Raw genomic sequence first — 11,432 nt, 5'->3', positions numbered from 1 at the left:
CCATGCGTCTCCTGTTTGAGCGTGATTGACTCGAGGACCAGCGCCCCCAACCCCCATCACAACCCTTGGTGCGAGGGGCCAGCGGGGGGCTGGGGGGAATCCAACTTGAGCCTTCAAGTGGGGGTGGGGGGAGGTAGCTACCTAGATCAGCTGTACCAGGGCGATAGGTCCGCAGGGAGGCCCCAGCTCAGCCGCAAGGATCTGGGCGGTTTCTGTCTGAGAAGGTCAGAGGAAGTGGTTTTGCCGGGGAGGGGTGATGTAGCCAGCACACATGTGTGGCTAGCTGATCTGTTAGGCAGGGGTTCCCACCCTCAGAGCCCACAGTGTGTGTAGGATGCCCCTCAAAATGTTTTAGTTCTGTTGTTTTTTATCAGAAGAAAAAAATGGGTACAATAATAATGAATATATAAAATGAATCAAGCCTGGGCTGCATTGGTCTTGATGTCAATGCAGTCATAAAGTAGAATGTTAAGTGGGTGCTTTGTTTGTTTGCTTACAGAGGAAGTGGTAATTTAGCCCTGCCTACACAGTGAGGCCTTCACCTATTCAGGCTCAGTCCTGCTGCCTCAGGCCCTTTGCTTGTGCTGTTCTCACCCCTGCCCCTGCCCAGAGCATTCTTTCCACACAACAATCCCCCAGTCAAGTTGACTCCAACCTGCCCCTCCCTACCCAGTCCTCCAGATCATTTTGGCCTCCTCTGGGGGTTCTTGCAACACCAGTTCCCCCTTCCTAATAGGCTGTCCACTTGAAAACAATGACATGAATCATTTCTCACTCCTCTTCGTTGCTTGCCAGGTTATCAGTGCTGGGAGGGCAGGGCCTATGCCTGTCTTGGGGTCATGTCTGTGTCCCCTGAGGACCTAGCACACAATAGGTGTTCAGTAAAGACCTGTTGAGGTCTGGGCTTCCCTGGTGGCACAGTGGATAGGAATCTGCCTGCCAGTTCCATCCCTGATCTGGGAAGATCCCACATGCTGAGAACCCGCCAGGCCCCGAGAGCTACAACTACCGAGCCCACGCACTGCAGCTATGGAAGCCTGTGCACCCTGGAGCCCATCCACTGCAACAAGAGAAGGCGAAATGAAGAGCAGCCCCAGCTCACCGCAACTAGAGAAAACCCACATGCAGCAACAAAGACCCAGCCAAAAAAATAAATAAAAAAAGGAAAAAGACTTGTCAAGGTCTGGGTGGAGGAAGGGTGTCCATCCCTCTGCACACAGTGCAGCGGCTCAGTTGGCCCGCAGACGGGGGCCGAGGGTGGGGGTGGGGGCCAGTTGGTGTCCTAGTCCCCGCCCAGGGCTCACCTACTTAAGGAAACAGGAACCACTTGGGGCAGAGTGCCCCGCCCTGCTGACGTGCAGACCCTAAAACGAAACCCAACGCTCCTGTAGGTGCCGAGGTACAGCCAGAGTGAGGGCCTCGGGCCCTGCGGGGGTCTCCCAGGTACGTGCCTGTTTCTGTGCCCACCCCATGCTGGGTGAGACTGGGGCCCCAAGAGCCTCAGCCTCATCTCCACCCTTGAGGAGATAGCACATGGGAACCAGGCTGGACCAGAAGGAGAGCCAGGGCTGGCGGGGTCCAGAGAGGCAGGAAGAACCTTCTGGCGGCACTGGTAGGTGACCATTGGAAAACCAAGCTGGAATTTGGAAAAGAGCATCCCTGACGGGCACAGCTGGGGCAGAGACATGGAGAGGAGAGAGAGAGCTTGGTCAATGTGGAGCAGAGCAAGGATGTGGGCGATGAGGAGGTGGAGGAGGCTCCAAGGCCGTGGTTAGGAGCTTAAAACAGTATGACTTCATTCATCACCCTGCACCCTCCCCTGTGCCACCCCCTCAGTGCCAGGTGATGCTGGGGACCCAGAAAAATCCAAAAGAACTTAGCCCTGGACCTGATCCCCAAGAGCCCCTAATATGGGAGAGACAGAACCAGACACAGATGTTCCATGAGGCAAGGCTAAGCCAGAGGCGGGAATGGTGGGAAAGATGGAAGACAGAGATGGATGCTGGGGCTTTGTCCTGGAGAAGAGGCAAGAAAGCTGTCTGGAGGAGGGATATTCTTGCTGGGTCCTGAAGGATAAGGAAGAGTTCTCCCAGGTAGCAAAAAGAACAAGCCTGCAAATATTTCCTCATTCTAGGTCACTATTAGATTCATGAATATTCATTATATGCATACAGTGCTGACCTCAGTGCTAACTGTACCTTCTCAGGCAATTACCATCATTAGCCCCAAATGGCAGATGACAATTCAGGCACAGAGAGGTTAAGTGACATGCTCAAGATCACACAGCAGCCAAGTGGGAGAGCTGTGGTCTGAACCCAGGTTTTCTAGCTCTAATTGGGCTCAATTGATTTATCACCCTGCTTTATTAAACATCTCTTAATAGATTTCTTTAATTTCACTCACTACAGAGTTTCTTTGGGTTCTTCCCCAGAGAGTGTGTTTGATATCTGTCTTCTGGCAAAAGAAAGTCAATATTGACTGGGTTGATAAACACACCCTCCCTGTAGAAACAGCTTGGTAGCAAAGACCTTCTGAGATATTGAAAAATCTGATCAGTGGGGGATGGGGGAGGGTTGAGCTCCAGTGTGGGCACAAAATTAAGGGTAAGAGTGAAGGGTCATGTGTGAACAACCAAGCAGGGCACAACCCTTTGGCTGGTTTTTCACTGACTTAATACCATTTTGTGAATTGCTGCTGTTTTCTTTCTCTGTTTTCCAGCTCTGTGTCATTGGCTCATGAAGTCCATTGGTACCTGAGCTTAAAACTGTTGAGAATGTGTGTGAATTAATCACGCACTTGTCAAGTTATAGATGTGCCATCTGTAGCCACCACCCTTGGTGACAACAGTGGCAGAAGCAACTGTTTGGGGCCACATCTCTGTAGTGTTTAATGAAACCATGGCAACATTTTATGACACCCACTGTGTACCTGCTATTTCATTCACTCACTTATTATTTTGCCATCTCCACATCCCTCCTGGGAAAGTGATAGTTACTTAATTTAACATTTAAATAAATTCAGACTTCTCTCATGGCTCAGATGGTAAAGAATCTGCCTGCAATGCAGGAGACCTGGATTCGATCCCTGGGTCGGGAAGATCCCCTGGAGAATGGACTGGCTACTCGCTTCAGTATTCTTGCCTAGAATACTGAATTCCATCCAATTGCTGAATTCCATCCAATTCCATTCAATTCCATAGACAGAGGAGCTACAGTCCATGGAGTCGCAAAGAGTCAGACACGACTTAGTGACACAAGCTCAGTTCTTAAACTTAAATGGTGGTTGTTTAGTCGCTCAGTCATGTCCAACTCTGCAACCCCATGGACTGTAGTCCACCAGGCTCCTCTGTCCATGGGATTTTTCTAGGTAAGAATACTGGAGTGGGTTGCCATTTCCTTCTCCAGGGAATCTTCCCTATCCAGGGATTGAACCCTGGTCTCCCTGCATTGCAGGTGGATTCTTTACCAACTGAGCCACCAGAGAAGCTCTAAACTTAAATACGTATATGTATAAAAGGGGCTTTCTAATACTTGTAGTAATGGTACACATAATAATAAAAGGAAAAGGAAAAATCCTTGGGAGGGGTTTTGGGGGATGAGTCAGTGAATGAATGTGCTTTAAGTGCCAACACATAGTAGGTGCTCAAGAAACACAAGTCGATTTCGATCCTGTTGCTCTGTCCAACCTGGAGGACTTCTCAAAGGAGGAGGCATCATGAACTGCATGAATGAAGCGAAGGTGGGAAGTGGACCACGCTTGACTCTCTTTCCTCCTTCCCATCTCCAGGTCATCCCTCACCCCTGGAAGCCATGACTGAGGCCAGAAGGCTGCCCCCACCACTGCCTCCACGACTGGACTGGTTCGTGCAGACGCAGATGGACCAGCTGACCTGTGAAGGGGTCCCTGAGTGGTTCCATGGTGCCATCTCAAGAGAGTAAGGACACACCCACACCTTCCACCCTGCCCTCACCCTCTTTCCTGGTCTGCCCACACCCTAGGCAGGTTTTGACTTCAGGATCCTGGGCTCAGCTGTGCTAAGTGATAAGTGAGTTAAGAGGGTTAAATTCTGCCTCCTCCATGGACTCACTATGCAACCTTGGGCAAGTTACTGGGCCTCAGCTCTCTCTATACACGTCGCCACCAGAGCAGTCCTGCCAGGGACCTGACAGGCCCCTGCCTCTCACCTCGCTCAGGCGGGGATGAAACCTCACTGAGTCAGTGATGGTGAAATGCAGTTTCAGAATCTTTCTTAACACAGTGCCCCCCAGACAGCTGCTCTCGGTCCATCAGGGTTTAGCCAGAATGCACTTTCTACATCTGACTGAGCTCCTAGGACACGAACAAATCCACCTAGCCACCCCCAGGGGCTGGCTCTAAATAAACAGCGAAAAGAACATGTGAAGAACATTGTTACCTATGACACATTCTAAGTGCAGGAAGTTGAGGAAACCTTGTAAAAGCCACAGAAAGGAGGAATTAGGCATGGTTTCTAAGTTCTGGGGTGCACAGCAGAAGTATAATGTAAGCCATACACTGTAATTTTATATCATTTTAGTAGCTTTTTTAAAAGAGGTGAAAAGAAAGAGGTGGAACTACCTTTAACCATAATTTTTATTTAAACCAATATATTCAACATGTAATTAGCCCTAAGTCCTTAAAATCTGGCACGTATTATGTCCTTTTAGTATATCTTGATTCCTACCAGCCATATTTCAAGTGCTCAGCAGCCACACATGGCCAGTGGCCTCGGTAGTAGATGTTAGTTGCTCAGTCGTGTCCAACTCTTTGTGACCCCATGGACTGTAGCCCACCAGGCTCCTCTGTCCGTGGAATTCTCCAGGCAAGAATACTAGAGTGGATTTCCATTTCTTTCTCTGTAGTCGATAGCTCAGGTCCAAAATCCCCCTTCTGTCTCCTAGAAGGCTACCTTTCACTAGGTGTGAACCCAGGATAATAATAATAATAGTGAGCATCTTGTGTGTTCCTACCAGCTGGCAGTTCCCATACTCACATCATGTTCATTTCATCTGTCCTCCCACAGGCTCTGGGAGTTAGGGTTTACTTTCCCCTTAGGGAAGCTGAAGGTCAGAAAGGGACTGACCCTCCCCAGGTGTCACACAGCTAATGAAAAACAAAGCTGGATCTAAAATCAAATGCATCTAGGGACTTCCCTGGTGGTCCCATGGCTAAGACTCCGTGCTCCCAATGCAGGAGGCCCAGGTTCAATCTCTGGTCAGAGAATTAGATTCCACAAGCCTCAACTAAAGGGTTCACAGGTCACAACAAAGATGGAAGATCCCGTGTGCTGCAACTGAGACCGGCACAGCCAAATAAATAAATAAAAATATTAAAAAAATTTTTTTAATCAAAAGCATTTGAGATAGCTCCTGCTTTATTACCTATGACACCTTGATCTACCCAAAGACATTTGATTTGCCTTCCAGTTGTTGGGAAGGCAAGCAGGGGCTATGAGAGATGGTCAAAGTCATCAGAGACTTCCTACCACCTCTGGGAGAACATCCTTGTCTCTGAATATCCCAAGGTCTGAAACAACCAAGAAAAGAAGTGATTTTAAGCTGTTTGTTCACTTAGAAAATGGAAAACCGTATGTAAAATAGATGACCAGTGCAAGTTTGATACATGAAGCAGGGCACCCAAAGCCAGTGCTCTGTGACAACCTAGAGGGATAGGGTGGAGAGGGAGGGAGGAGCAGTACTCAGGATGGAGGGGCACATGTATATCTATGGCCGATTCATGTTGATGTATGGCAAAAACATCGCAATATTGTAAAGTAATTATCCTCCAATTGTCAGAGAATCTAATGGACAGAGGAGCCTGGTGGGCTACAGTCCATGGGGTCACAAAGAGTTGGACACAACTGAGCAACTAAACCACCACAATTATCCTCCAGTTAAAATAAATAAATAAAATGTTTAAAAAAAGAAAAGCACAGACCTCTCTGGCTCAGGGGGTGCCACTACCGGGATGACTGGTGTACCAGATGTCTGGCCAGTATGTTTATCCATCTCTTTCGTGTATTTGCCCTCCAGGGATGCTGAGAACTTGCTGGAGTCACAGCCCCTGGGATCCTTCCTCATCAGGGTCAGTCACAGTCACGTGGGCTACACACTGTCTTACAAGTAAGGCCTGGACTAGGGGCAGGGGCAGGGGGACTCTGGGGCCCACTTGGAGGAGCATGGGTGCTTCATACCACAGCTTCTCAGTGAACAACCATTGTGAGGGTCTGGTAGAATCTAACTGAAGAGTGGGTGGCTGCAGGTATGGCTGTAACCAGCAGACTTGGGCTTGATGGTAACTGAGACTGTGATAACAGGGATTGTATGAGACCCAAGAGTAGCTATTGCCTTTCCTCTAACTCCCTCTCCCCAGCCACTTAAATGGCAATTCCCTGGACTTCCCTGGTGGCTCAGTGGTAAAGAACCCTCCTGCCAATGCAAGAGATGCAAGAGACACAGGCTCGATCCCTGGTCCGGGAAGATCCCACATGCCATGGAGCAGCTAAGCCCATGCACCACAGCTATGCTCTAGAGCCCAGGAGGCGCAACTACTGAGCACCATAACTACTGAAGCCCAAGCTCTAGAGCCCGTGCTATGCAATAAGAGAAGCCACTGCAATGAGAAGCCCGGGAACCAAAACTAGAGAGTAGCCCCTGCTCTCCACAACTAGGGAAAAGCCTGCACAGTATAGAAGACCTAGCACAGCCAAAAATAAAACAATTAAATAAGTTAACTTAAAAATAAATAAATAAATGGCAACTCCCTGACTTCCTTGAGGACATGTTACGGAAAACCAGGGCAGCTCAGCTCCCTAAGTTTTCAATGCCTGATCCAGCATCTCAGAGGATTTAGTAGCACAAACTACTTTTCAAAAGGATTCCAGACCAAAGGAATTTTTTTTTCCAAAGGAATTTTTTAAATGGTTGGTCCTATTACAGAGTTACCCACAGAGGGAAAAGCTTATGCCTTCAGTCACTTAGGCAGCCCAAGGCTGCCACTTAACATGTTGTGTGATCTTGGACAAGTCACTCACTCTTTCTGTGCCTCCTTCAAAGTCCTCATCTCTAACATAAAAATGCTAAAGTTAATTCAGAGTCTTGATGTGAGGACTTAATGAGACATAACAAGCACATGCTTGCATTCACGCTAAGTCACTTTAATTGTGTCCAACTCTTTGCAACCCTATGGACCATAGCCTGCCAGGCTCCTCTGTCCATGGAATTTTTCAGACAAGAATACTGGAGTGGGTTTCCATGCCCTCCTCTAGGAGATCTTCCTGACCCAGGGATTGAACCCACGTCTCTTATGTCTCCTACATTGGCAGGCGGGTTCTTTACCACTAGCACCATCTGGGAAGCCCAGTAAGCACACAGGGGCCAATCAATAAATTCATTCATTCATTAATAACGAAGCATTTATTGAGTACCTGTACCAATTTTCATTGTCATTTCTATTGATCAGTTACCCTTGCCAGGCATGGAGCTAAGCTTTTACCTGCAGTGGATTTTTCCATCTTCACAAGAAGGCCTGGGTAGCCTCCTGTTATAAAGGGGGAAACTGAGGCACAGTACAGTCACCTGCCAGGTGTCACATGGCTAATGAGTGGAGGAGCTTACAAGGGAATCTAGGCAGCAGGCTGTAGCCATGATGCTGCCAGCTCAAGAGCTGGGGGTGGAGGGAGGAGGAGGGGGTTGGGTTGGGAACCATATGATGGAGAATGGGATAGCCTAGCCCCAACCGTGTCTCCACAGAGCTCAGAACTGCTGCCGCCACTTCATGGTGAAACTATTGGATGATGGGAGCTTCATGATCTCTGGGGAAGAGAGGGTCCATGACTCTCTAGATGCCCTGGTCACCTTCTATCAGCAGCAGCCGCTGCGGCCACATGGGGACCTGCTGATGCAGTCCTGCCAACAGGTGAGGATTGGGACCCCCAAGGGCCAAGCCCCCCAAACCCTTTGGCTCACCCATGCCCCCTCTGCCTCTTGAGATCCCATCATTCTTGCAGTCCCTGTTCCCCTGGGGCCCCGCCCCTCCTGGTCCTTGTTCCCTGGGTCCCCAGGCTGTTTTCTTTTTACAGGGATTCATGTACCAGGTGTAACCTTGGCTGACCTACCAGAATAGCTATTTCTTTATAAGACTCGGTGGGTGGGGCCTAGCCCTGAGAAGCTGCTGTGGGAGGGACATATCTCCTTATAAGGATTGATGGGCGTGGCCTAGGCCCCCAGAAGCTGTTGTGGGAGGGGTGTGTCTCCCTATAAGGACTGATGGGCGTGGCTTAGGTCCTCAGGAACTGCTGTGGGAGGGGAATATCTCCTTATTTGATGAGTGTTGCCTAGGCCCTCAGAAACTGTCTGTGAGTGTGGCATAGGCCTTATAAGGCCCAGAGGGCAGAGCCTAGCCCTCAGTAGTTGCTGTGGGAAGTTTTGTGGGTGGGACACGACCACAGCCTCATCCCTGTCCCCTTCCTTGGGACTGAGCTATAGGTCCCCTCTGCCCTGCAGAAGGATCCAGTAAACGTGGATTATGAAGATCTCTTCCTTTACTCCAATGCACTGGCTGAGGAAGCCACCAGCTCTGCTCTTGGCTTCAGTGAACATCAGATTCCCTCCTCTTATCCCATGGCCCCATTCAAGAAGGTATGTGACAGAAAGGTGGCATCTCCAATCTGGAAAGTGGGAGGTGGGGTGGCAGGATGCAGGGGCAGAGGTGACCCACAGCTGCCAGAGGAGAGTCTCTAGAATAAATGTTAGATCCTGTTGTTGTTCAAGACCCTGAATTGTGTCTGAGGGTGGAGCTTGCCATTGACTTGGAGGTGGAGGGTAAGCAGGGAAGAAGGTCATTTTCATAGTTTGAATCCCCATGCCTGTGTGCATGCTCAGTCACTTCAGTCATGTCTGTCTCTTTGTGACCCTATGGACTGTAGCCCTCCAGGCTCCTCAGTCCATGGGATTCTCCAGGCAAGAACACTGGAGTGGGTAGTCATTTCCTTCTCCGCCTTCTGTGTGGCCCATGAGCTAAGTGCAGCTTTTGTGTTTTTGAATGTTTGAAAGAAATCAAAAGAAAAATAGTATTTCAAGACCTGTGAAAATCAGGTGAAACCCACATTTCTGTGTCCATAAAGTATTATGGGAACATGGACATGCTGGCTCACTGACTATAATCTCTGGCTGCTTCCCATAACAGCAGAGCTGAGTAATGAAGCACAGACTATTGGACTCACAAAGCTGAAAACACTGGCTCTCTGAACCTTTATGGAAAAAGTCTGCTGCATGCTGGGGGAGATAGTGAAGCCCTTTACTGAGACAGGAAGGATGGGGCATGGGATCAGGTTTGGGGGTTCTCTTGGGATCTTTCTCCATCCCGGGGCATCTGGGTGGGACCCGGGTCCCAATTTCTGGGGGAGATTCAGTGCTTTGGTGGGTGAGGTGGCCCTAGGTTTCACCTGTTCTCTGTTTCAGGCCTCTGAAAAGCCAGGCCTGCTCCATTGGTCAAAGGAAAGGAAGCTGTCAGCAAGGCTGGAAGGTGCATCCATGGAGGGTCCTCTCGAGGAGGCTTGTCAGAAACTCTGGAGGAATCTCAGGATGCTCCCCAAGACAGGCAAGAAGGTCCAGCAGCAGCTGAAATCCCACCTGGTGGCTTTGAGCTCACTGTCAGTGACCGACGGCTCGGAAACTGGGACAGGTGACACAGCCTGGGAAAATAACGTCGACAAGGACCCCTTTGTGGCCACGTCCCTTGCAAGCCCCCCACAGCCCCAAGCTCCAAGAGACAGACAGGGCCCCTCCAGGAAAACCTCAAGGTCGGTCAGCTGGAGCCAGGCAACCTCGAAGGTCAGGGACTGGCACCAGACAGTAACGAGGGTCCTGTCCTTACAGGCGTCCAAACCAGACCCAGTGGACTTGAAAGAACCACAGAACTCTCTCCCTGAGGAGTACCGCCCCCCACCCCCCTTCGCTCCTGGGTACTGCTAGGTTCGCCCTGGCTCTGGGACCCTCACTGCTGGGGGCTGTTCATGCCCAGGCCTCTTGTTTTCTGCCACAACCCACTAGCCCTCAGGGCCCTGAGAAATGTAATAAAAACATTGCTTGGGTCTGGTCCTATGATTGCCAATGGGGTAACCTGGTCATTTTAATAATAATAATAAGGACTTCCCTGGTGGTCCAGTGGTTAAGACTCCACACTTCCACTGCAGGGGGCATGGGTTCGATTCCTGGTTGGGACACTAAGATCCCGCCTGCCATGTGACACGGCCAAAAAATAGTAGTAATAATAACAATCAGTTATAACAATGGGGCTAGGACACCTACTGTGCGCCAGGCCTCACACTAGACCCTTCACATTCACTGTGTCTTTCATGCCTCTCAGCAGACCCAGGGACTTCCCTGGTGGCTCAAATGGTAAAGAATCTGCCTGCAGTGCAGGAGACCTAGGTTCAATCTCTGGGTCAGGAAGATCCCTTGGAGAAGGGAATGGCAGCCCACTCCAATATTCTTGCCTGAAGAATTCCATGGACAGAAGAGCCTGACAGGGACTAACACTATCCCTTTTTTTTTCACCTTTAGTGTAGGTCCACCAGGTAGGCTCATTCTGCATATTTTAAAGAAGAGGCAGGGGAAATCCCTGGCAGTCCAGTGGTTAGGGTTCTGCTCTCTCACTGCCAAGGGCCCAGGTTTGATCCCTGGTCAGGGAACTAAGATCCCAGAAACCTCAGGGTGCAGCCAAAAAAATTAAATTAAATTTAGAAAATAAAGAAGAGACAGGTTCAGAGAGGAAAAGAGGTATGACCAAAGTCACACACATGGCTGGGGTGTCAGCACCAAGACTTGAAGCCAGGGCAGTTTGAACCCTTTTTCCACATCCCCTGCGCCTAGGCACAGCTGTTCATGCCTTCCCCTTGGGTTTTTGTGCAAATGGAGGAGATGAGACTCAAGGAAAGCTCGGCACAGTAGCATTCCTGACATCAATGGCAGCTGTAGGAGAAGCATAGGCGGCCCTTTGCTTTAAGAAGGGAGAGGCAGCCTAGGGCTGTAGTTGGGAGTAGGCTCAGGAGGAAATCTTGGGTTGTGGGGCTGTGTGACCTTTGGTGAGTCACTCTCTGGGCCTGTTTCCTCATCTGGAAAATGAGAAGAGCAGTCCCCTTTTTCTCAGGATGAACCAGCAGAATGTGAATAAAACCTAGGGCTTTGGCACACAGTTGGTGCTTAGTAAATGGGGATTAGGATGGGAGGGGGCACCCTAGAAATGATGTACAGTGGAGGTGTCTGGGAAGGTCCCTGGAGTCTGATTTCAGTCACAAGAATGATTGCTCCTTGGATGGATCAGGGCCATGGAATGGGCCCCCAGGATGACTCTAGGTGGAGTAGAGTACTGTGCTGTGCTCTGCTTAGTCGCTCAGTTGTATCCAACTCTTG

At 49.8% G+C, this 11,432-nt stretch overlaps 1 protein-coding gene across 9 annotated transcripts; it reads left to right on the top strand.

Moving 5' to 3' along the window:
- The first annotated feature begins 1,387 nt into the window (after window positions 1-1,387).
- HSH2D (hematopoietic SH2 domain containing) lies at window positions 1,388-10,131 on the top strand. 9 transcript variants are annotated; one of them, XM_081496663.1, is made up of 6 exons: window positions 1,388-1,443; window positions 3,787-3,934; window positions 6,051-6,140; window positions 7,770-7,935; window positions 8,523-8,657; window positions 9,480-10,131. In XM_081496663.1, the coding sequence occupies exons 2-6, from the start codon at window positions 3,810-3,812 to the stop codon at window positions 9,990-9,992; spliced, it is 1,029 nt and encodes a 342-aa protein (XP_081352789.1). In that variant the 5' UTR covers window positions 1,388-1,443; window positions 3,787-3,809; the 3' UTR covers window positions 9,993-10,131. The 9 variants fall into 9 exon arrangements, with proteins under 9 accessions (XP_081352789.1, XP_081352787.1, XP_081352784.1 ...); XM_081496661.1 differs by having other exon boundaries at window positions 8,505-8,657; XM_081496658.1 differs by having other exon boundaries at window positions 1,388-1,612.
- Window positions 10,132-11,432: the final 1,301 nt, after the last annotated feature.

Source organism: Giraffa tippelskirchi, chromosome 6 (assembly GCF_054371585.1).
Source record: "Giraffa tippelskirchi isolate mGirTip1 chromosome 6, T2T-mGirTip1v1.2.pri, whole genome shotgun sequence".
Taxonomy (NCBI): Eukaryota; Metazoa; Chordata; class Mammalia; order Artiodactyla; family Giraffidae; genus Giraffa; species Giraffa tippelskirchi.
This window is presented reverse-complemented; position numbering and strand designations above follow the sequence as displayed.